This window comes from Penicillium macrosclerotiorum, assembly GCF_028827735.1.
Source record: "Penicillium macrosclerotiorum strain IBT 26536 chromosome Unknown utg000003l_segment0_segment0, whole genome shotgun sequence".
Lineage (NCBI taxonomy): Eukaryota > Fungi > Ascomycota > Eurotiomycetes > Eurotiales > Aspergillaceae > Penicillium > Penicillium macrosclerotiorum.
This window is the reverse complement of record NW_026643083.1, coordinates 1,720,849-1,745,700: the sequence shown is the minus strand read 5'-3', so window position 1 is coordinate 1,745,700 and position 24,852 is coordinate 1,720,849. Positions and strand designations below refer to the sequence as shown.

Here is a 24,852-nt window from a genome sequence, read left to right as displayed (position 1 = left end):
GTGTGCTATGTGGTTTTATGAGAAGAGTTTAGTCCAGGAACTTCGATAAAATTTCCATTTTCAATTACTCGACACTAAAAAAGCTGATCATGCGAGCAAGTCCCTAATCCGCAGGAAACATGGTATCTCAAATGTTGAAGACGTAAACAGGGGTGAACGCGGGCGAGATCAGTGAGAGGGAAATCAAAAGTAGATACAAGAAGATAGTAAAAAAAGAAGAATGCGTCTTCGCTCTTTCGTTTATTTTTCCTTTTCAGAGAACATACAGCCCGGAGCCAATATTGGACCAGTGGCGGATTGGCCGCCGGTCCTCAAGCTCAATGCACCACCAGAGAACATCCTTCAACTTGTCAACCTGCTCGCCAGCCTCATAGGCTCGCGATAATGCGTACCAGGCTTCTGAATTATCCCACGAGCTCCCTTGCTTGGTCAATGCGGATAGGAGAGCATATGCGCGATCTCGAGCCGCTAGACGATGAAGGTGCTTAGGGTCAACATCGTGGGGAGACGGTGAGACTTCAGCAGGGGGTGGAATTTCCACATCAGGGGCCTTGAGTTCCTCAATGGAGACCGCCTTTGCTGAATTCGGCTTCGGCATTTCCGACAATAATGACACACGTGAGATGTCGAGATCCACATCGGCATTCGAAGGTTCAAGCGGGAGCTTCTGGTCCCAGACATCTAAGAGCAAATTGGCAAGACCGATGGTGGCGGTTGGATGATCGGGACACCGCAGGAGCGCATCCTCAAACAGCTTAATGGCCTGGTGAGGATTTGACTGAGCCTGAGAGAGCAGTGCTTGTTCAGCATAAACATCAGCCCAAAGCTCCTCTGAGCTCTTGGCATTGTCCCAACCGCGCTTGGTGAAGGCACGCGCCGAGGATTCAAAAGATGCAGTCAGTGTTTCCACTCGCCCGCTCTGTTTCATAGCCTCCTGGCAGGCCTCGCGGGCATCATCGAACAAAGAGGCTCGGCGATAGAGACCGGCAATGATAAGCCAAATCTTGACTAGCAGGCCAAGAGCATGTTTTTGCGACTGGGCGTAAGAGAATCTTGTAGTGGCTTTGGTAGGGGAGTCAAACCGATGGGAGAATGGGAGTCGGATATCTTGTACTGGTGGTTGGTTCTCATGACCAGCGGGAGCAGGTTGTTGCTTATGATGGATGTTATGCGCCACAGGTTGCAACGGCTGTTTTCCGGTTGGTGAATGAGCTGCTGATATTGGAGAAGAGTTGCCAGATACCGCAATGCCAACCATGTCTGGTGAGTCTGTCCCATTTGGTAGCGGAGGCTCTTGGATTCGAGGTCTCTCATTCCTGTGGAAGCTGCTGCTGCGCTTCTTCAGTTTCTTCGAGTCTGTCCTCCCTAGCGTAGAGGCGCGTTCATGACCCTGATCTTCGTCTGTGACCTGGATGGCCGGTGCATCGGTGCTACCAGTGTGAGCGTTAGGAATCGATGGCACAGGTGGTGCAACAGAAGGCTCCGCTCGACGATCTGGAAGTTGAGACATTCGACTGCGGCTGAAAATGCTGCTGCGGAAGCTCTTTGTGGTACCTGCAGAACTCTTTGGTGGAACTAGATGTTCAGTCTTGGGCTTGGTGCCTTCGCTGTCAAGGTTGAGATCACTGAACAGCGTGCCGAAGAGGCCCAGTAGCTGACCACTTTGGTTCACAGCAGCTTCAGGGCCTTCGAGAACCTCAATAAATGCGAGCTGAGTGATGCGGGTTTGAAGGATCCTCTCCTTCTCCCGACCTTGTAATCGACTGACTAAGGAACGCTTGGGGCCGCGTTCCTTGGAGTGAGATGACTGTCTCGATGATCGTCTATCTGAGCGTCGCTCATGAAGACTTTTTGGAATCAATTCTGAAGGGAACTGCTCGAATGCTGCTTCGCATGAACGCTCGGCGATATCGAATTCATTCTTTGCACTGAGTAACAGAGCGAGCAAATGCCACAATGGCACAAGGTCCCGCTCTTTGGAAAGTTCCGCAGAGGAATCGGAACAACCATGCGAAGTAAGAGCAGTTTTAACATAATTGATCGCAGCATCCAAATCGCGGTTTTCGGCAAGAACAAGAGAGAGCGTATATAGCGAAGAATAGCTCAGCTCATTACCCAGCTCAGGCGCAATGCTTTTGACTAAATACTGCACTGCCTCCCCGCGGATCTCATCTCGGGCCTCGTTCTGAGGAGTGTAGCTTGCCCAGTTTGCAAGTCCTACACCTACTGCGCGGTAAGCAGCAGCCAGAACCGTGTTGGCAATTTCTGGAGAGCTCGGAGAATGAGGGTCCTGGGTTAGCAGAAGTTTTCCATTCGCTTTGTCGTTAGCTTGACTGGTGGCCTGCTTTTTGATGTATTCTTTAATCAACCCGGTCAAGTTCTTCGCTTTTTCTGCTTCGTCGAAAGAGCCCAGACAGCTCAGTAAGGTGACGCCCTCGGAGAGAGTTTGCAGAAGAATTTCATCCCTTTCCAACTCTCCCAGCTCGGCTGATTTTTCGGCTCGCTCCTTGGCTGCAGTAACAATCTCTATGTAGGAATCGAGGGCTTGGATCGCCAAGTCAAAATCGGCCAACGCGGAATGAACGTGGAACAAACGCCGCAGGATCAGATGTGAATGATAAGTCTTGGTGGCAGCTCGATATAGAATCTATGATTATTAAATTGTCAGTCAAATAGCTAGACAAGTATGGATTTGTGTTCCTGGTACTTACGTCCAAAACATTGCGCCCGACAGCATTCTGGCCACCTTCACCAAGATCTGAGTCTTGCCAGTGGGGGCCACAGAGAACCTGCCAGTTTAAGATGACTTGCTCCACCCATGCTTCGACTTGAAAGTTGTTGGAACTGGCTGTAGGGAATTTGACTTCGCGCAGGAGCTGGTTTTCGCAGATGGACTCGACACGGCGTAGTTCGCTGGCCAGCTGGGGGCGATCCGGGCCATCGTTGGGCGCCGTGTAGATGAGATCGTCTTGGAGCACAATTGTAAGGAACGCATAATATGATTGATACATGGATTTGCGGGGGACTAAGTCAGCAGCCGGATCCTCATAAATGCCCTTGGGCGTGGGGAGACTAGCCCACAACCGAAACATCCGGAGAGCAATCTCCACGTGCCTTGGATCAGAGTACGGGGTCGTGCTCACGGCTTCATCGCTAGCCATAACAGCACCCTTTGAAAGCAATGCCTCAGTCCAGTTCAGAAACTGGGGGTTGGCACCCGCGTCCAGGTGCAAGCTACCTAGCCATGGTATGAGGGAAGCGAAGGTCTCCAAGGTCTCGTCAATTCCAGTCACAGTAAACTGTGCCATTCCTAGAAGCACAGTCATGAGCAAAGAACGCTTAGCCGCGGTTGATGGTGAATTGATATACCTTTTATAAAGCATCCCTTGACAAGACAGACTTCGGTCCAGGTAGACAGACCCTTGCCCTCATTTGTGAGCGCCTCTAATGTCGCGGCCAGGTCCTTGGGCAGACGTGCGGCTGCCAGCCCTGGTTCGTTCAAGGTCCAATGGATCCATCCCAAGCAGACCTGTGCCTGAAAGATCTCTTGCGGGGAACCGTCATTATTCTCAATGGTTGTCAGGAGGGCGGGGATGAGTTCGGGCAAATTAGGCGTCTCGCTCGACTCGGAGGATGTTTTCTTCTGGAGATATGCAACGACTCGGGATTCTGCTGTCGCGGTTTGAATGACACCTTTTGTTGGGATGGGGCCAGCGTTAGCGCAATCCAAGGGCACCGAGGGCACGGCAGTGGCGCGCACTTACACGTCCGTTGCGGTGCATGCTTGGTCACCTTGCGAATCAATTCGGGCACATCCTGCCATTTACCCTGAGCCCGCGCCTGGTCCAATGAAGCGATGTAGCGTTGTCCCTTCTCGGCGTTGCCTCCCTACCTCGCACGTGTTAGTTTGTTTATCGTCGCCGATCCAGCGAGGAACGAGGTACGAGGGCAGATGAAAAAGCAAGGGCAAGCACACTCACCGCCATGGTGATCAGGAGGGTTGCAAAGAAAGCGCGGAGAGAGATGCAGGAGGAGAACCCACCATGCGCAGTGAACAGCGCAATTCAAGGCCGCGATGATCGCCCAGGGGTGGAGAGGGCCATTACGTACCGCCGTGACGGTAATTTACCGAGGCTTCATGTGGCCCGAGCTTTCAACTGCGAAAAAAAAATACCGATAAGAACCTTCCTTCTTCTACAACGATATCGACCCTCGTTTTTTTACGATTTGCTCGTGCGCAATTGAGCGGACAGCGTTCGGAGAGGGAGACGATTACAGAAAGAGAGAGGAAGGCTCGCGACTTTGGCATCATGACTTCCACCACGTTGCGCGCTGTGACGCATCGGTTGACTACTACGCCGGTCGACCAATTGCCCTCGATCGCTTCATTCCTCGCAACTTCGTTGAGCGATTGTGCCGAGCTCCTTTCGGCGCCACTGAATCAGAAACCCGGCAAATCCGACTCCGATCATGCCGTGCAAATCCACAAGTTGAAGACTCGCTTGGCGAGCCTGCTGCAGGACCGCAGCGTCGAGGGCCGATGGACGGCGGTCATTTTGGTCAAAGCTGCCGTCGAAGCTGGGCAATGGGAAATTTTGCGGGGCTATGAACCCATTGTTCGCAGTTTGGTTGGAATTTTGGCGGTACGAAGCTCTTGTGATGCCGTATTGCATCTGGTATTCCATTCTTTTGAGAGCGCAATGGACTGATCTGGATCCCGATTCTAGAAACCCGACCCTGTTTCCACGAAAAAAATGTGTCTGATCACCTTGACTCGCATCTTCCACCTGACTTACCAGTATCCGACCCTTGTCCGAGAGATTACGACACCTCACCTACCTGGATTCATTACGGCGGCTTTGAATCTAGTGTCAAATCTGGTAAAATCGCCTTCTGGATCGACCCGGACTCCAAGGCCCAATTCTCCTTTCATGGAGACTGTCCTGCACGCCATGCTAGAATTGGTTCCCCGTCACCCTACCATCTTCCGTCCGTTTGGTCCCCAGCTTCGGTCCTTGCTTGCCGAGGTTCTAGGCTCGTCTGCGCTGGTGTATTTTCCCGAGCAAGTGCTGGATGTCTCAGAACAACTATTCGCGTCTCTCTACAAGTGCGCGCCAAAGGACAAGTCGGGTTCTGGTTGGACCGAGGATTGCAAGTCGGCTATTTTGGCCGCCCATAGGGCAGCCGACCATATTTTCCGATCGGTTGTGGAGCAATGGGAATCTGTGGATACTACTTTGGTCTCTACGCGACAAATATACAGCAAGGAATTGGCTGACGAAAGTTCTGACCCCTTGGGACTCCCCAGTTGGAGCGGAATTCATGCGGGGACCGACAAATTGATTAAAGTTTTGCACATTCTTGCTGGGTTTGTTTCCATGCCATCCACCGCCACCGTTGCCATTCCTCTCGGTCCGATCCTCGACTTGACTTCTCGACTCACGTCGGTGGTCGTTCCACCCAATGGTGAGGCTTCCCAGAATGGTGTTCAATTCAATTCTCAAATCAGCCGTGACGAGCGGGAGTTGCTTTGGGCAGAACTCCCTCGCATCCACACTGCATGCATGGACCTTTTGGCCCATGTGGCCAATGTGTTGGGAACCAGTACAATTCCCATCGCGCAGAACATTATCGATCAAGTCACCTGGGTTTTCAAAAACGAAAAGTTCAGTAGAGATGTCCGGCTGGCCACATATGACTTGCTCTCTTCTGTGGTCATCTTGAATGGACCTGGAATGACGAAGCAGAGCGTGGCTTCCGTTGCAAATGTTCTTCATGCCTGCTGCCACGACTTGTTTCCTCAAACCGGCGATTCTACGACTCCGTCCAAGTCTCAATCCGATCCCAAGTCGAAGTCTAAGGCGGGCCAAGGCACAGCAAATGCGGATTCTTTCTTGAACCCGGAGCTGCAGAAGAGTCGCCAATTCAAGGCTCAGTCAAAATTCCCTGACCTTGAACAGGCTGCGTCTGCATTCCTCCAAGCCTTCCTCGTGTCTGCTCCGGCGGAGCTTTTGGCGGCATCGATTCGCGCCGAAATTGATCGTACAATCATCTTGACCTCGGATAAGGATGCAATGCTTGCTAGCGTGCTGAACCCTGTTCCAGCCGCTAAGGGTCGTGGGGCGGGCTCTAGCATCATGCCGTTCCTCGTCCGCAGCTACTCTGATGAGATGGTAGTTGAAGCTTTGGTTCGCCCGAGAATGCCTGTCTTGATGACAGTACCGGAGCTTGATTCGTATGCTGACATGGAAGAGGAGGAAGAAGACGACGAGGTGGAGTATGAGACATCCAACGATGTTCCAAACACGGCCGAGTTCCTGAAGGGACCGGTCATGGCTCCCGTCGCAGCCCCCAAGTCTGAGGTCCCGGCAGCCCAGAATAAGCGGACCTTCTTTGAGGAGACCACAGCCGAAGTACAGGCTTCTTCTCCTGCGTCAGTAACGCAGCCTGTGCAGGTTAAGAAGGCTCGATTTGCAGAGCAGACTCAACCTGTGGTGCCCCCGCCAGCTACTCCATCTGCTAGGGTTGAAGCATCCATGGTTCCCCAACACGTCCAAGGGACTTCACAAACAGCGAAATCATCGAGTGCGCCCTCCAATTCCAAAGAAGGACCCTTGCCAGTAGATGATAGCGATGATGAGCTGCCAACCTTGAACATGGATCCGGATACTGATGATGACGATGAGGAGAACGACGATGTCACAATGGAGGATTAAAACCAAAAAGCGTTAACAAAATATGTTAAAAATGAATGAACTTTGTATTAAACCCCTTATAGAGCCATTGTGTGTTGGAATATATATACATATACCTTGACGTGAGTTTGTATCCGAAAAATGAGTCTATTGAGAATTCAAAATGTGTATGTTTATATAACCCGGATTCCACTGCCCCAGTAGGTTCCATCACTCCAGTACCCAAACCATGGCAAGTCCCAGCACCACCATCCTTTGTCTCGCGCAAGGCCGAGACCTCTAAGTGGACTTATGGGAACTGGCTCCATTAACCACAATCCGCCTCTTGCAAAGTCGTCTGCAATAAATCCACCAGAGTAGAGAAACCACATGATGACCCCGAATGCATTAGCTGTCTGTCCGAGCCACCGAGGAACGCGGGCAAGAGGCGTTCTCGGGACAATCACGCTCTTGAAGACGCTCTCCAAGAAGATGGCCATGCACTGAAGGGAAAAGAATAAAAATGGCCCCGAAAGAGGCTGAGTAGCTGTGAACTGCGTGAAACTGCCACAAGAATGAATGAAGCCGCTAAGGGCGAATGCAACGACGAGATGAACTATTCGCCTGATATGTGGCTTGTCCGAAACGCTTGTCGGAAGCAGTGACAGAACCCACCGCGCACTAGCAGTGAATCCGTATCGGAAAAGTTGGTGCCACCACCTTCCCCAACATCCGGCTAGCCCATAATTAAGAACAGGAAAGACGATGGGTCCAAAGTTGTCAGAGTAAAGCCAAGATTCATCCAGCGGAGCAGCTGTCAACCTGCGAGAAGCATTCGGGAAGGCTAGCGACAGCCCTAAGAAGCAAATGGGGTTAAATGATGTGACAAAATTGAGTGCCACATAGACGCCCGTCGCACTAAGGAAATACCGATAGAAGTTCACCAGAACAGGAAAAGGGATGAGGCAAGAGAATGGGAATGGCGGGCCCAGTTCACTCGAAACGTAGCCTCGAAAGTACGGGTCTCGCATCATTACAACCTTGAGAAAGTCTAAGAGAAGATAGGATTGTAGGCACATATAAAAGGCTGACTCGAGCGTCTTTCTGGGGCTCATGGAGGCGCCGTCATTCTCCGGGCAAATCTGGTTCGAGTCAAAGCCCAAATCCAATTGTGCATGTACTGACCGGGGAAGGGGACCTAGTCTCGGTGCTCTCCAATTCCACTCAGGACCTCGAAGGTTAAAGAGTAGCCCAGCACACCAGTCGAGACGATGTCTGAATTTCCGAGGATAAGATTGCCAATGAAATGTATTGTGGCTGCGCTGCTTTGCACAGTCTATGATTGTCGATGTACTGCGGGTCGCTTTTTTGCCACTCACAGGACTCGCCCGTTGGCCATTTGCCAAGATGGAATTCATATTTGACTTCGTATCCTCTGGCAATGAGGAGGATGTATCCGGTTCATGATCCGTCGCGGATCCTCGCTCAATTCGTTGAAAGTCACGCTCCAGGTCGGTAAACATGAAGAGAGTGGCGGTCCATACTAGCCACCACGCGGTCATCAAGCCGATCATATATCCATTCCCCCCGAGTAAAGTTCGGTGGCTTTTGAGAGTCTCAATTGAAACCCCTAGGCATACCACGAAAATGCCCGGCCGCACGTACCGGGTGGCTCTAGATCGTGGGATAATGAGGCCAATGATAGGTAGAAAGTGGAATATTAGAATATGATAAACAAAAACCGGCTTATAGATGCCCTGTCGTAGTAACACATCTAGCTCCTTTCCATGGGCCTGGACCAGATCCTTGTAGGACCCATGGCGGGGATCAGCCATTCGGGGAACGCTAATTGGGAGCTTGACACTCCGCGAAGGCGCTAAGAAATAGGAGGGAGAGCACCAATGATCTAGAGGGGATCTGTGCAGTGCATCCGGGATCCCCAAGAAAGAAAAAGAAAGAAGGAGGGCAAGAATAAAGGAAAAGAGAAAATGTACCTCTTTCTAACGGTGCCGGTGTTTCTATCTCAATACAAAGGTCAAAGTAAGGTCAAAGTAATACAGAATCACGTGACTGAATATAGACACGTGCTGTTTAGGTCAGCATGGTCTCATCATCTACGTAACTGTGCTCCTCAATAATACTATGTCGCCGTATAACTTTCATGTTATGTTACCATTATTGAAGAAAGTCATAACTCATCCCGCTACAATCTTCCCAGATATATTTGGCCATTTATAGCATGCTCTTGATTGGTTGTAAGTTTAGAGCATTCAATGCCAGGCTCCAGGCTCTTTCGGGTGAGCTCTTGTTAGGTGAAGAAAAGGCGTTTCGGCTTAGCTGCTTGAACTTTGATTGAAGAAAGAGATGCATCTCGCACGATCTTCATAGATTGTGTGTAAGCCGGCTTCCGCGGGGGTTTCGGGTTGTATTTCCATTGCTAGAAATCCATCGAACGAGAGGTAATTTCGATTGTCAGAGTTATCTACCCGTCATTCAGATTCACAGATCCAGAACCGAACATCGTCCATAAATTTTGAGTTTATTTGCAATCTTGCGACTTCAATAACCAGGCTTGGCCAGCGTGGTCGTTCCTCGTCTTGGGGGCACCAAGCATTATCGGAATGCCTAGCTTATGAACTCGACTGATAAGTCGCTGGACCGTACGATCTGAGTAGATTCTGTTCGAATTGGGGGCCCCATCGAGTAATAATCTGCGCAAACTCCGCAGCGGCACCGAAGTAGTATACGCTTTCAGGCATAATATCGATCGTCTGCAAGTTATAATCATAGGTTTTCCCATTTCCTAAGTTCACGCGGCACGCGCGCTTATCAAAGTACAGCTCGAAGGTGCGTTCAGTGACATGATCGAAAGTAATTTAACCCCGCCTCTTTATGCTCCTCGCAAATCCGGTCACAGGACTTGGCTCCTTGAAAACGAAGCATTATGAGGACTTTGGAATAGGGTGATCCAGACGGGATAGGCGTTCGAGGATATAGTTTAGGCGGTTGGAGAAGCGTCCACTATTAGTGCCTTACACCGCCCCCCCCCCAACCCTTCCGGGTTGTGGGTGCGCCACGCACAGATGCATAACCACACACAGACGCATAATTTTTCCTATTTCCCCTATCTACTACTGCATACCACTAGTATCTATAAAGAAAATATTACCTTCCTGACGTGCTTCCTCTGCTCTATCTAATGATGCCTGGGATTCCTGTGTAGGATCTGGTGGTGGTGATGTTCCATACGCTTTCTTCCACTGCTTCCTTACCCGCTTCCGCTCTGCCTCTGCTTCCTTCTCATTTCTTTTAGCAATAGAACGGTTTGCATCTCTAATAGAGAGTACCCCTGTTTTGCTAAGCGGTGTTTTAACCTGGCGCTTAGTGATTGGGCGCTGTAGTGGTTGTTGAGCTTCCCTAATCTTGCGAATAGTATCGTTCGCTAGATTTAGGTTCTCTATAGCAATCTTGTTATGATGAAATAACCGGTCAAGATTGCGTTGCTGCCTAGGTGTAAGATCTTCTTGTTGATATCTAGCAATCTTCCTTTAATTCTTCTCTAGATCCTGTATAGATCTAGGCGGCGATTTGTCGATACTAGAAGAAGATATAGGTGGTGGTGAAGGTGTTGTATGAAGCGTTGAATGAAGCGGTTGTAGATCTGGCGCTATAAGACCTAGGTGATCTTGGATAGGAAGGCTATTAATAACCTTTCTACTATCGACTGGATATATCCCACGATCTTTAAACGATTCACGAATGATTCGCTGGCTAAACGCTCTATTCCGAATATCACCGATTATTCGAAGGAACTCTGATCTTCCGATAGGGCTTCTACCCTAAAACGCGTAGTCGTTATTCGCTAAGCGGAAGTGTTGCTTATAGCTTAGAAACGGCTTACCGTCTAGCGGCTGGCAAAGATGTGTAGTATGTGGTAGGAATCCTATCGGTAGGATATTATTCTCTTCGCAAAGGTATAGGAATTCGAATGTAAGATGCGAACCGTGACCGTCGAATATTAGGATACGTTTTTCACCTGATTTCGTACGGTCGTATGTTGATTCTATAAAGAATCGAAGCTATTAAACTGCTATACTATCGGTTATCCAACCGTTTGGCGATGTAGTAATAGTAGTTCTTAGTGGTAGGTTCTCTGTTTGATTAAACCAAGATTCCATAAAGATGCCGTTGCCTTTAAAGATGAACCAGGGTTCCATCTGCCACCCGTCGGCAGCTATACACTCGATAGACGTAATATTTTCGCCTTGGTCTGGCTGAGGAAGGTCTACTATCTTCCTACTACTACTACTACTACTACTACTACTACTAGTAGTAGTAGTAGTAGTAGTAGTAGTAGTAGATATAACGTTTCTAGACCTTCCTTCGCCTGGTTGAAAGCCGCATTCATCAAAGTTATAGACTAGACGAGCAGGCGTTGTCTTCTTGATCGTTTGGGCTAGTAGATCGTACTAGTGCTGTAATGCTGCTGGATCTTCTGCTAGTATTCGCTTTGATTCCTTCGTATACTGCTTAGTAGGCCCTAATTGAAGATGTTTAGGAAGCCTATTAATAAAGCGATACGCCCACATCTTGCTAACCGACGGCTTCCCGACGCGTTGGCATGCACGATTCGCCCACGCTTCTAGTATCCTAGGAGTGATAGGCATATAGCAATCGTTCATATATTGAATCCAGCGAATCAAGGCTTCTTCTTGATAGGCTTCTAGGGCCTGTTTAGCATTGCGTTTAGCTGTATTAGGCCCTGATCCTTTTTTAACACGGCGATAGAGAGTGCTTTGATTAACACCAAATTCGCGTGCTAAACGCGCTATATTCGGCTTCTCAACGCGTGATGCAGCTAGGCAGGCCTCGGCCATACGAGATTCATCGAACTTAGGCATATTTAGATGGTGGTGTTGGATAGGGAAGCAAAAAATAGGAGATAGGAGAAAATTATGCGTCTGTGTGTGGTTATGCATCTGTGCGTGGCGCACCCACAACCCGGAAGGGTTGGGGGGGGGGTGTAAGGCACTAATAGTCCGGAACTGTTCTGGAGACGATCGTCCGCGAATCCCGGGCGGTGAATGGACGGAGGTATAGGGGCTGCGACCCACAAGAAACGACAACCAATTCGAAGCTGTTCTTTTGACCGACCAGCAGCTCGAAAGCTCCTCCACTTTGGACGATTGAATTCAGTATATTGATAGAAGGCAGTCCATCTCCGCGAGACTTCAAGATTGTTCTTAAATTTCTCATTCCCCCCCCCCCCCCCCCCCCCCCGGTGCTTTCGACTATTGTCCCAAATTGAGCAACTATGACGCAAGGGTCACGAAAGCGCAAGTTGGACGTGGACGTGGTGGGCCTGTCTGAGGACGGACGTGGCGACAGCCATCGCGGCTCCAAAGCGAACCGAACCGTGCTTCCAACTTTGCCAAGCTCCAGCGATCTGTTGAGTGTCAGTACTGACCAGAGATTTGGAGAGAACACTGAGTTTCTCCCGTTGAATCAGCTCGCACGAGTCTATGGGACAGCAGAAGAGGAGCGAGAGGAGCAAGAGGAGGAAGAGGAGGAGCGTGCTGCGGATGTGATCCAAGGAAGCCAGGACGATGATTCTTCAGGGTCTATCTCGACCCTTTACGGTAGTCTCTCACGCAATTCTGCAGTGGTGAAAGAAAGCCAGACTAAAGAACTCTCCAGGGACCATCGAGGGCACAATCGTAGGAGTTCGCTACTATAACGGTCGTGCTACTCCCGGAGAGCATGTTATCCTGAAGCGAGAGCCAGAGAATAAATACGATCGCAATGCGATTCGCGTTGATAATGTTATGGGCTCTCAAATTGGACACATCCCGCGGCAGCTCGCTGCCAAACTTGCGAGTTACATGGTGTGGCACCTTTAACCTTATGCATTCCCCGATTTCACTTGAATATGAACTGACTTGTTATCAGGATGGTAAAGACCTTTCTGCTGAAGGCATTTTGACTGGACTGATTGGCGCCTTCAACTGCCCTGTTCAACTGCGGCTTTACGGAACTGCTGATCCTGCCAAGAAAAATGCTCTCAAGAAACGGATGCAGGCAGATAGGCTACCAGTAAAAGAACTGATCGCAGCCGAGCGGGAACAACGGAGACTGGAAAAGGAACGAGAGCAAGCAGAGAAACAAGCTGCAAAAAATGCCCGTGCTATGGCACTTGGGAAAGCAGCGCAGAAATGGCAATCCAATGATAACCCCAACTTTGCGAATCTTTCTACTCCCACAGGCATGGGGGAGAATGAAAGCTTCGATGAACTCCTCAACCAAAGCCGCTTTTTCAACCCCAGAGAGATTGGTCAAGTGGTCGAAACTTTCGGGCAGAAGGAGGGCGACCTGGCCAAAATGCCAATGGCTGAATCTCCTGCTGGTCTATCCACGGAAATACTTGCATATCAAAAACAGGGATTAGCATGGATGATCGATCGAGAATCTCCTACCCTACCTGCCCCCGGATCAGATGACATTGTACAGCTATGGAGACGCAGTAGCAACGGTTTCACGAATGTCGCGACCAATTTCTCCACAGCAACTGCTCCACCACTTGCAAGCGGTGGTATCCTAGCAGACGATATGGGTCTCGGCAAGACAATTCAGATCATTTCTCTTATCATGGCCAATCCTAAACCCCACACTCCATATTCTAGCAACTCAACTCTGATCATTGCACCTCTTGGGCTAATGAGCAATTGGCGAAATCAGATTCAAGACCACACCCATCGCGAATCTGCTCCCCGTGTTTTGATCTATCACGGATCCGGCAAAAAGGAGAAGGGAAATTTGGCCAGCTATGACGTTGTGATCTCAACTTACGGAGCCCTTAGCACGGAGTTCAGCCCTGACGCGAAACAGCCGCCTGCCCAAGGAATTTTCTCCGTGCACTGGCGTCGTGTGGTTCTTGACGAAGGCCATACAATTCGGAATCCCCGATCAAAGTCTTCCCTGGCGGCCTGTGGTCTGCGTGCGGACTCTCGCTGGACTTTGACTGGGACACCAATCATCAACACTCTCAAGGACCTCTATTCCCAAATTCGATTCTTGAAGCTGACAGGTGGACTGGAGGAATTCAGCGTCTTCAACAGTGTCTTGATGCGGCCTCTCGCAACCGGAAACCCTGAAGCTCGTTTGCTTCTGGAGGCTCTCATGGGAACATTTTGCCTGCGTCGCAGAAAGGACATGGACTTCATCAACCTCCGTTTACCGATAATGACTTCTCGCATTCTTCGCATCAAGTTCCATCCACAGGAATTAGAGAAATACAGCGCCTTGCAGTATGTTTCTTGTTATCTTAAGCATTGATTACTATCAATTTCTAACTCAACTATAGGAGCGAAGCGAAAGGGGCTTTACTACAATTCAAAGACAAGGATGGCAGCTACTCGTCTCTGCTGGAAGTCATCTTGCGCCTTCGACAGGTTTGCAATCACTGGGCTTTGTGCAAAGATCGCATTAGCAGTCTCATGGATACGTTGGAAAAACATCAGGTTGTCCCTCTGACACCAGAGAATGTGAAGGCTCTTCAGGAGATGCTCCAGCTCCAGATAGAGAGCCGGGAGGTGTGCGCGATCTGTCTTGACAACTTCGAACAACCTGTCATAACAGCATGTGCTCATGCATTTTGCAAAGGCTGCATCGACCAAGTTATCGAGCGACAGCACAAATGCCCGCTCTGCCGTGCAGAGATCAAGGACTCCCAAGTACTTGTTCCTCCCGCTGCGGAGCTGGGAGAGGCTGCCGAGACACCCATAGGCGATCCCGATAAGCCTAGCAGCAAGATCGAGGCGTTGATGAAGGTTCTCACGGCACAAGGCCAGGCTTCAGGCACAAAAACGGTTGTTTTCAGCCAGTGGACCTCTTTCTTGGACCTTGTTGAGCCCCATCTCAAGCAACGAGGCATCAACTTTGTGCGCGTTGACGGCAAGATGCAGTCTGTGAAGCGCGACCGCTCGATCGATGCTTTTAGTAACGATCCGTCATGCACCGTCCTCCTCGCCAGCCTAAGCGTTTGCAGTGTGGGCCTCAATCTTGTGGCAGCGAACCAGGCCATTCTTGTCGACAGTTGGTGGGCTCCTGCGATTGAAGATCAAGCAGTGGATCGAGTTTATCGACTTGGTCAAAAGCGCGAAACCACCGTTTGGCGTCTCGTTATGGAAGACAGCATTGAGGAGCGAGTGCTTGATATCCAAGAGCGAAAACGTAAACTCATGCTCGCTGCATTTCGCGAGACAGCTAAGAAGAGACCTGAGGATCGAGCCACTCGCTTTGTTGACTTTGAAACCCTTCTGCGTTAATGGATACGAATCCTACGATTACGGCACTGTGTGTCAGTATCTTGCGGAAATTCAGGTCACTTTGGTGCTTCTGAACAATGTATGCCTGTTCCCACCCCTTTCTTGTACATTTGCTCAACCAACTTCGAGCTTCGCTCTTTCAAGTTGTAGTTCTTAGAATTCAGTAATTAATTTCTACATTAGTTTTTTTTAGTTACAACAATACCCTTTTGAGACATGTCCTGGCTGTATATTCAGGTCGAATCTGCAAGACTTTCGTTATCAACTTAATTCCGAGGATCCTTGCTGATAATGCGCTCGAGTAAATGATGTTAACCGCGAGAGCACCGCTATCTCTAGCTTGAGTTTCACGGTATAAAAGAAGCACTTGAGGACAGTCTGAGTGATGAACAGACCCATAAACTCCAGTGTCAAAAGTGTGATATCCAACACGATAATCAACAAATTGATCGCCAGAAGCTGGTACATGATGTTTGCTCGTCGGGCGCTCTGATTGGGATAAAGACGCAGCAATTTCGTCGTCTGGACAATAAATATCGTTGAGATAATAATCTCTTGCACAAAAAACACAGTGAGCTGCACCTTCTCCCACTTGTTGAAAAACGTCGGGAATTCTAGCCTGCAGGCATAGACAGCCCCGTAGGAAGCAATGATCTGAGGCACCTGCATCGCGATCGCGTCGAAGATGATCATGCCCAGAACAAAACGAAGGACTAATCTGTTCAACACAACAAGGTGAAGCCGTGAATACAGGACGAGCGACTGGCCCGTAACCATGATGCACCATCCCGCCGTGGACAACGTGACGGGGATCCAGATCGGGGCGAGGTCGAAGTATTTGAGCAGTAGGCCTAACGCGTCGGGAACAACGCCTAGAGACGCCGAAAAGAGAAGACTCCAAAAGTACAAGCCATGGTATCTCTTAAATGTAAGAAAGACAAGCACGACTAGCTCAAGGGCGCTGTACAGGGCGCATCCTAAGAGACTGGCAATTGAGGCCTGCACGGCAAAATTGTTGCCCTTATATGCTCCGACGATGCCTTCGACGGGTGATTCACAGCTGACCATGCTGAAAGCATTGTCCCGGGAGTAATAACATCAGGCGTGGCTTGTTAATTGAAAATTGAGGAGGATACATTATGTTGCATCGAGTCCAATTCTTTCAGACGACGTTCCCAAGTCGTGGGAGCATGTGACTTGCCACCCAAGGTTTGACGTTCCGTGGTAATGCGTGAAGTTTAATTGAGAGATCGTCCTCGATCTATACCAATCAAATTACAATGCAATCGGATTATTAGCAGAGTCTTGGGGACACAAAAGACTAATTATTGGAGTATCCTAGAATTGTTGGGTCGGAAGCGAGGGGGCTTGCGAGTATAAAAAAAGTACCCATAGAAAAGGCCATACCGGAGACAACATACTGTTTCTGGGGTGGACGTGTAATACCTGATCCTACTTTTTCTAGCAGGTTAGATATATTCTTCATATATTTCGCCGCTCCGGAGTCATTCATGATCCCGCCCGAAATTGAGCAAGAATTGCCGATAATTGTGGTTGTTGGCATATCGACGCTATGAAGCGCTGGGCACAAGTAGCCGAGATGAAGAGCATTAACTACTTTTCAAAGCTAGGAAGGAAAAGGTAATCTGCACCAAGACGCTGGCTTTGACTAAACTATTTTGCTTTTAGTGCAATTTTAGGCTAGCGGGGATAATGGGTATTCAAAGCGACGATTGATGGAAATTTCCCCGCAGATCCAAAATCAGGACAATCCCGGCGGGATGCCCAAGAAGCTAACCCTTGGCATCATATTGATCGAATGTATGATTTGATCAAAATTTCTGGACTATATAAGAATGCCATACTGCTGTGTGTAAGGCTCATGGATAACCCGCGTGGCCGAACTATAAACTACAAACCATCGAGATCGCCATGAAATTTACGGCCTCTCATTTCTTCACCCTCATCGGGGCTGCCACGGCAGCGAGTCTTCCCCGTTCCTCCCCTGCCCCACTCACCAACATCACCATCTTTGCTCCACCTTCCGACTATACGATTCCGCGGACTCTTTATGCCCGCAATGAGCAATTGCCAAATGGTGATCTTCTTGCAACATGGGAAAATTACTCACCAGAGCCCCCACTAGTCTATTTCCCCATCTATCGATCCAAAGACTACGGAAAGACCTGGTCGGAGATCTCAAAGGTCCAAGATACGGCAAACCACCTGGGGCTACGGTACCAACCGTTCCTTTATTACTTACCAGAGCGCATTGGTTCATTTAAAGCAGGCACACTGCTGCTTGCTGGAAACAGCATCCCGACCGATCTCTCCACCACTCAACTTGACCTATATGCGTCAGAAGATGATGGCGTGACATGGAAGTTTTTGAGTCACATTGCAGCTGGCGGAGAGGCAGTGCCTAATAATGGACTAACGCCTGTCTGGGAACCCTATTTACTTGCTCAGTAGGTCGGCATCAATTCTTCAATTTATGTGGTGGCTAATATAGTTTACAGCAACGGCAAGTTGATTTGCTACTATTCAGATCAACGTGCGAATACCACCCATGGACAAAAGCTGGTGCACCAAGTCACAACTGACTTGAAGAAGTGGGGTCCCGTCGTGGACGATGTGTAAGAATCTAGAATTATATACGCTCTTTCCTAGTTGATTACTGACGATATAAACAGTGCCTATCCAACTTATACCGACCGACCTGGAATGCCCATTGTGACCAAGGTTAGTCAAAGCGCCTTCCATTTCCAGAACTCCAATTGAAATTAATGATAATTAGCTTCCAAATGGGCAATATATTTACATATATGAATATGGGTCGTTCTTCAACACATCTACCTACTCCTTCCCACTTTACTACCGCTTGTCATCAAACCCAGAGGATTTTGCCTCGGTCGAGCACCATCAGCTAGTCGTTTCGAGTGGCACTGTCCCGACCTCTTCTCCATATGTGGTATGGACACCTTATGGGGGCAAATATGGCACCATAATCGCTAGCTCCGGTTCGCAGAGCACGCTCTTTATTAATCAGGCGCTCGGCAAAGGTGAATGGACTGAGATCGCCTCTCCAGAATCAATCAGCTACACGCGATCACTGCGGGTGCTCTCAGAGGGAGATGGAAGATATCTATTGATCAATGGGGGCGGAGTATTATCTGGAACCACTAACACAGTCTCAGCGAGTGTGATGGATTTGAAGAACTCCCTGTAAACCGGCAAGCTCAGAGTATATCCAAGGGGCCGTTTTCTATTTGATTATTTTGCTCCCCCTCACTTAATCTCAATGGCATGCCTGATCCATCTGTTCCTCTTGCGAAGATCATTACATAGATATATCAATCCAATCAATTATCAAGAATTCATACAAAATGTGGGAATATGTGAATGTGGATTTGAACCAGCCGATGTTCGCCGTCTACAGAGGCCGAGGAAGATGAACCATCATTCTGTAGAATTCATGAAGTAACTTTATTTGAGACAGAATACTAAATCAGAGGGAGAAGAATGCCAAAAATATCATCTCATCTCAAGTTCCACTGATGAGGTCTGCATTAGATCCTCAGGATGCTGCCTCGGCGGTTTGGTTAAATGTATGAACACTACCCCTCGCCTGGAAAGAAGCAAAGGAGGCCGTGGATGATTGTGCACCGTCAACTATTGGTTTGCCCCAGCCACCACCTCCGGGTCTGAATAAAATTAGCAATCATGTCCAGAAGAGTTTAAGTACGTGACTCACGTATGAATGATAACCCTCTCTCCTGGCTGGACTTGAAGTTCCATTTTCCCTCCAATGTTGATCATTCTCTCAGTCCCATCTAGCTCTTTCTTCAGATACAAGTTCATTCCGGCCTGGCCCGACTCGCCTCCTTCCAATCCATATGGTCGGTAGACTCGGCGTTCACTAAGCATCGAAACCGACAATGGCATTCGGAATTCCAACTCTCGGATCACACCGTCACCACCGCGGAATTGGCCCTGACCACCTGATCCAGTTCGGATCGAAAATTGGCGCAATATTACTGGATACCTGAGTTCATAGACTTCAGCATCTGTGATTCGCGTATTCGTCATATGGACGTGCACTCCTGAGGTGCCATTCCAGGATGGGCCTGCCCCTGATCCGCCGCAGATAGTCTCGCCAACACCAAATCCAGGCACTTCGCTGCCTGTCCTAGGATCAACGCCGCCCATGCCAAATGATATGATGTTACAACAGCCCTGAGAAGCCGCACAAGCTCCAAAAGCGCCAAGCACGACATCTGTGATACGCTGCGATGTAATGGGATTTCCTGCGCAGACAGCAGCGTGACCGGATGGGTTCAGCAATGTTCCAGGTGGAATTATCACATTTACCGGAGCGAGACAGCCCTGATTAAGAGGAATATCAACGTCAATCAGAGCCCGCAAACTGTAAATAATGGCTGAATGGGCAATGGCTTTCGGCGCGTTGAGACAGTTGAATGTCTCGCGGCCTGTGCCCGTGAAATCAAAATCGGCAGACCCGGTTTCAGGATCAATGCGAATCTCCAATTTTATTTCGGTTCCGTCATCCATAAAGTCAGAAAACCGGAGCGGTTGACCGGGATTTTGGCGCCCAATGGACTTGAGCAGCTCTCGAACAGCAACTTCGGCATTGCGCTTGATCGCATCCATATAAAAATGGACCACTTCCAGGGTGTTCTCGGCGACCAAGCCTTGTAGAAGCTGTGCACCCTTATGATTTGCGGCAATTGCAGCTTTCAGATCGGAGACATTGTCATTGTAGGTACGAGTACCGCTGCAACCGGCGTAAGCGGCTGGTTCGTCGTACAAGAATTTTTGAACTATCTCTTCATCAAAACGGCCTTCTGAAACGACTTTGAAGCCCATTGTCATGGCGCCTTCTTCATAAAGCATCTTGCTGTTTGAAGGCATAGACCCAGGGGCAATACCACCAATTTCAGCTACGCTTTGTTAGAACAAAACCTTTGCGAGAGACCTCGGATATTGGACTCACCATGATGACCACGAGATGCAACGTAGAAGATAATATCTTTGCCATCTTGATCCCAAACTGGAGTGATAATAGTGATATCGGGAAGGTGAGTGCCGCCCGCAAGGGGGTGGTTGGTTAGAATATGGTCGCCGGGCTTCAAGTCGCCCCCATATTGCTCATGCTGATATCGAACAGAATACTCCATACCTTGAAAATGTATGTTAGTATCAAAGCCAAATTTGATGTAAGTATTTTGAAGCAATACATACTTCCTAAATGAACTGGCACATTTGGAGCGTTTGCAACCAGCTTGCCGTCAGGTGAGAATACAGCACATGAAAAGTCCAGACGTTCTTTGATGTTTGTCGATACAGATGTCTTTTGGAACATGCGACTCATCTGATCAGCAACAGACATGAAGCGATGGCCAAAGATGGACAATTTAATAGGGTCCACAACGGTCGCATCATCAGCCTCTTTCTTTGATGACTTCACGTTGAGGATAACGTGCCGCGACAGAATTTTGGCTGTTGCATTGGGCTCCACAACGATCGTTTGGGTATTGTCGATGATCATTGCGGGGCCTTGAATGAAACTCCCTGGCTGGAGGTTTGCAAGAAAGAAGACTGGTGTGGTGACTTTTCCAACCCCGGCAAAGTATACAGATGAAAACTCAGCCTGCTCTTCGCTCCCCACGGGCTTGCTGGCCGTTGATTTGAGCTCTTTCTGCGGCGCCTCTGGAGTTGCAGAAGTAGCCTTACCAATTCCACGTACACGGATATCCTCAACGAGAATGCTGCGACCAGGGAATATGAAAGAGAATTCCCGTTGATGTTCTTTGACAAACTCGGCGATGAAGTCTCCATGGTACGGTTCCAGTACCATCAAGGTGTTATCAGTACCTTGGTAGCGCAGGTTAAGGTAGACTTCGTGATTGATCTGGGCCTCCTCAATCCCATCACTCTCTAGAGCTGCAGTAACTTTAGACTTTAGCGAAATAATGCGTTCAGCGATAGCTTCCATTGCTGTTTGGTCCAAAGCACCAGATGCCGGCTCCTGTGCCTCATGGACAACGTCGGCAAGAGCCATACCATATGCCGACAAAATCGAGGAATATCGATGGATAATCACTGTTCCAATGGATAAAGAGGACGCAATAGCACAGGCATGTTGCCCTCCTGCTCCGCCGAAACAAGCCAAGTTGTGGGCAGAAGTATCGTATCCACGAGCCTCGGTCAGGGCACGAATAGGCTTTGCCATGGATTCATTCGCGACCTGAATGAATCCCAAAGCAATCTCCTCAGGAGACTTCTTCTGTCCCGTTTCGGTGTTTATTTGATCAGCCAGCTCAGTAAACTTCCGACGAGTGATTTCAACATCAAGCGGTTCGTTTTCGTTAGGTCCAAAAATCCGAGGAAAGTATTCCGGCAAAAGACGCCCAAGGAACAGATTGGCATCTGTTACTGTCAAAGGACCACCTTTGCGGTAGCAAGCAGGCCCTGGATGGGCGCCGGCAGACTCAGGGCCAACAACGAATAATCCGTGGCGCCAGAATAGAATGCTACCACCACCTGCAGCGACGGTATTGATGTCCAGTTGGGGTGCCATGACTGTGACACCGGAGATAGTGTTTTCAAATGTATGCTCCAACTTCCCATCATAACGAGACACGTCGGTACTGGTACCGCCCATATCAAATCTGATGATCTCGTTAGCTGTGAATAACAGTGGTCGAAGTTAGAGCCACTTACCCAATAACTGGAGTTCGGTCATTTTCGTCAAAAGACGTTCCTGCGTACCCTACAACACCACCAGCTGGACCTGACAGGATTGCTCGCAAGCCGGTGAATCTACGATGTACTATTAGACATTTCAATCGTTTAATATCTCTCATGGGTCTGTGACTTACTTCTCAAAATTGGCCAAACCACCATCGCTCTGCATAAATTCACAACGTGTATTAGCCGAGCGTAGTCCATCCTTAAACCCGGATCGGAACCCCTGGATATAACGCTGGATAACAGGCGTTAAATAGGCGTCTGCAGTAGCTGATGCCCCCCGGGAGGTCATTTTAATCATGGGTAGCAGCTGACTCGACAATGAGATTTGTTCGAACCCAATTTCTTTTGCAATTCTTTCAATGACCAACTCATGTTCTTGAAATGTATATGAGTGTACCAAGCAAACCGCAATCGATCGATAGCCTTTAACATATAACTTTTTGAGGCTTTTCCTTGTGCTCGTCTCATCGAGAGGCTCTAGAATTCGAATCACTTCGCCACTGACGCCGCGTTTTAAACAAGGATCAGATTGAAGTGCCTTGGTTAGGCTTTCTTTGTCGGGGTTGGGATTTTGCTGGTAATCTTCTACGGTAACACGCTCCTCAATTTCCACAACATCTTCGTACAGGACATCTGGACGTTGAATATTGAGTGCAAATAGCTTTGGTCGAGACTGAGTTCCAATACGCAAAGCATCCTTGAATCCCTTGGTGATCAGAAGAGCATGACGCTCGCCCTTTCGCTCTAGTAGTGCATTTGTGGCTACAGTCGTACCCATGCGAATACTCACGTTGCGAAAGTCGGCAGTTGTAAGTTGCTGGTCGCGAGGGAAAGACTTGCCCGTCGCCTGCTCGAGAATACGACGAATGCCCTCTATGGGGGCATCTGCATAGTTGGCAGGATCCTGTGAAAGCAGTTTGACAACGATTTCCTCGTCACGACCTTCAATAATACCTAGACAATCGGTGAAGGTACCACCACGATCTTGTATCAGTTAGCAGAGTGCGCAAAGAATGAGGTTGGCAGGTTTCCATGTTTGTTCCATTTCATCGTTCATAAGAAAATGTTTGACTAAACTGACCGATGGCGATTTTGATATTTTGCCCATCCGCCCTATGAGGAGACATGGTGCGATTTGATTGATGTGATTGATGCAGCATGAGGGAGCGCGGGCCAAGGCCAGCTTTTATGCTTGCACGGAGTTTATTACTAGCAGGTCGGAACGATTTTGCTGCTAGCAATCTTGTGTGGTTTGCTCCGACAGGCTCGTTGGGGTTGAACCGGGTCCTCCGAACTTGGATGAGCGGATAGTCTGGAGAAGGTGTCTTATCTCGCTCCGACCTTCCCCTACCGCAAACCCTAAATCGAGATAACCCAGAGTATCGGGTCAAGAGTCCCCCGTTCCCTCGGGGGTTTCTATAAAAGTCACCAATTGACACTGTTCTCTGGATCACAATACCCATTTTAATTCGTATTGACTGTATTCTGCCATCTGTTTTCAACCATTGATTTCCATTTTAAGATGACGCCGGACGAGAAAAGAGCTCCCACACCAGATATCCAGCCTCCTCCGGACCAGGAGAAGTATGAATCCGGAGATATCATAGACGCAATAAATGGAGACCGTGGGAGAGATGTCGCGGCACAATTCCTCGCACGACTCGACCCTGCTATTGCAGTGACGCCCATTTCGGAAAGCGAGGCTCGACGCGTTTTATGGAAGATCGACCTCATTCTGATCCCACTCATCATGGTTACAGTCGTCTTGGCTGCGATCGATAAAGTCATTATATCTAATGCTGCAATCTACGGCATGAAAACGGACACCCATCTGACTGGCAACCAATATTCATGGGTGGGATCGATCTTCTATTTCGGGTATCTGGCCTTCGAATATCCTGCTGCACTCCTCATTCAGCGACTCCCAGTCGCCAAGCTCTATGTGGGGATGGTATCTGGATGGGCTGTGTTGATGCTTTGCACAGCGGCGACGCAGAATTTTGCAGGTTTGGCCACCGTTCGGTTCTTAATGGGCATGCTTGAGGCTTCCGTTTTTCCCATTTCCAGCATCCTGACTGTGATGTGGTGGAAAACCAGCGAGCAGCCACTCCGGGTTGCATTCTGGTTCAATCAGCTGTCATCTGTGTTCTCGGGTCTTGTCAGCTATGGGATCGGCCAGACAAATACTAGCGTGGCACCTTGGCGACTGCTCTTTCTGGTGCTGGGTGGATTTTCTCTCATCTGGGCCGCAATACTCTACGTCTTTTTACCCGACTCGCCCGTCCAGTGTTGGTATTTCTCCGATCGCGAGAGATTTGTATGCCTTGAGCGTGTGAAGAACAACAATACCGGAATGGAGGACAAAACCATCAAATGGTATCAAGTACGCGAATGCTTACTTGATCCCAAGACGTGGCTGTTAGCATTGTTCTCTCTAGCTCAAAACATTCCGAATGGCGGCCTGGTTACTTTCTCCGCTATCATTGTGACTGGGTTGGGCTATTCAAACTTGGTCACCACGGTGCTGGGCATTCCAACCGGTGTACTGGCAACTGTTTGGCAAATTCTATTAGGCTTCATCGCTGCCAATGTCCAGAATTCTCGATGCGCGATTATTGCTCTGGCGGACCTGGTACCAATGGTCTGTGCAATTTTAATGTGGAAGTTGCCTCGAGAGAACCAACATGGCTTGCTGGCAGCATACTACGTCTTCTACACCTACTGGGCACCCTATGTTCTTTCTACATCCCTTCCAATGGCTAATACTAGTGGTCATTCTAAGAAGTTGACCATGAACGCCATATTCTTCCTAGCTTACTGCACCGGCAACATCATTGGCCCTCAGGTCTTTCGCTCGGAAGAAGCTCCTTCGTATTCGCGAGGCTATGAGGGCCTACTCGCTTGTCTAGTCGTGGCAATGGCATCTATCATTGCATATGGAGTTCTATGCCGATGGGAGAACACCCGCCGTGACAGAAAGGAAGGGCCGCAGTCCCGTACTGAACTATCCGAGGGTGCATTCTCAGACCAAACGGATCACGAAAAACATGGCTTCAGGTATACATACTAGGCTATGCTTT

General features: G+C 49.1%; 8 protein-coding genes across 8 annotated transcripts; 4 read left to right on the top strand and 4 right to left on the bottom strand.

The window, feature by feature from the left end:
- Nucleotides 1-253: 253 nt before the first annotated feature.
- On the bottom strand, nucleotides 254-3,986 carry N7462_003525 (uncharacterized protein; the record flags this gene model as incomplete). Its single annotated transcript, XM_057075251.1, has 5 exons — nucleotides 254-2,647; nucleotides 2,712-3,310; nucleotides 3,370-3,693; nucleotides 3,765-3,888; nucleotides 3,981-3,986. The coding sequence occupies 5 exons, from the start codon at nucleotides 3,984-3,986 to the stop codon at nucleotides 254-256; spliced, it is 3,447 nt and encodes a 1,148-aa protein (XP_056934756.1).
- Nucleotides 3,987-4,310: 324 nt separating this feature from the next.
- N7462_003524 (RIX1/PELP1 family protein) lies at nucleotides 4,311-6,716 on the top strand (the record flags this gene model as incomplete). The annotated part of the gene is made up of 2 exons (XM_057075250.1): nucleotides 4,311-4,643; nucleotides 4,728-6,716. The coding sequence occupies 2 exons, from the start codon at nucleotides 4,311-4,313 to the stop codon at nucleotides 6,714-6,716; spliced, it is 2,322 nt and encodes a 773-aa protein (XP_056934755.1).
- A 152-nt stretch (nucleotides 6,717-6,868) lies between these two features.
- On the bottom strand, nucleotides 6,869-8,509 carry N7462_003523 (wax synthase family protein; the record flags this gene model as incomplete). The annotated part of the gene is made up of 1 exon (XM_057075249.1): nucleotides 6,869-8,509. One exon carries the CDS (start codon nucleotides 8,507-8,509, stop codon nucleotides 6,869-6,871), a length of 1,641 nt encoding a protein of 546 aa, XP_056934754.1.
- Nucleotides 8,510-11,988: 3,479 nt separating this feature from the next.
- Nucleotides 11,989-14,998, top strand: N7462_003522 (uncharacterized protein; the record flags this gene model as incomplete). Its single annotated transcript, XM_057075248.1, has 4 exons — nucleotides 11,989-12,313; nucleotides 12,372-12,559; nucleotides 12,624-13,978; nucleotides 14,035-14,998. 4 exons carry the CDS (start codon nucleotides 11,989-11,991, stop codon nucleotides 14,996-14,998), a joined length of 2,832 nt encoding a protein of 943 aa, XP_056934753.1.
- A 261-nt stretch (nucleotides 14,999-15,259) lies between these two features.
- Nucleotides 15,260-16,066, bottom strand: N7462_003521 (uncharacterized protein; the record flags this gene model as incomplete). The annotated part of the gene is made up of 1 exon (XM_057075247.1): nucleotides 15,260-16,066. The coding sequence occupies one exon, from the start codon at nucleotides 16,064-16,066 to the stop codon at nucleotides 15,260-15,262; it is 807 nt and encodes a 268-aa protein (XP_056934752.1).
- Nucleotides 16,067-16,930: 864 nt separating this feature from the next.
- Nucleotides 16,931-18,227, top strand: N7462_003520 (sialidase family protein; the record flags this gene model as incomplete). Its single annotated transcript, XM_057075246.1, has 4 exons — nucleotides 16,931-17,466; nucleotides 17,518-17,634; nucleotides 17,692-17,740; nucleotides 17,796-18,227. The coding sequence occupies 4 exons, from the start codon at nucleotides 16,931-16,933 to the stop codon at nucleotides 18,225-18,227; spliced, it is 1,134 nt and encodes a 377-aa protein (XP_056934751.1).
- A 348-nt stretch (nucleotides 18,228-18,575) lies between these two features.
- N7462_003519 (uncharacterized protein) lies at nucleotides 18,576-22,899 on the bottom strand (the record flags this gene model as incomplete). Its single annotated transcript, XM_057075245.1, has 7 exons — nucleotides 18,576-18,702; nucleotides 18,753-19,959; nucleotides 20,013-20,198; nucleotides 20,261-21,690; nucleotides 21,743-21,841; nucleotides 21,901-22,756; nucleotides 22,854-22,899. The coding sequence occupies 7 exons, from the start codon at nucleotides 22,897-22,899 to the stop codon at nucleotides 18,576-18,578; spliced, it is 3,951 nt and encodes a 1,316-aa protein (XP_056934750.1).
- Nucleotides 22,900-23,294: 395 nt separating this feature from the next.
- N7462_003518 (uncharacterized protein) lies at nucleotides 23,295-24,842 on the top strand (the record flags this gene model as incomplete). Its single annotated transcript, XM_057075244.1, has 1 exon — nucleotides 23,295-24,842. One exon carries the CDS (start codon nucleotides 23,295-23,297, stop codon nucleotides 24,840-24,842), a length of 1,548 nt encoding a protein of 515 aa, XP_056934749.1.
- Between the last annotated feature and the right edge of the window lie 10 nt (nucleotides 24,843-24,852).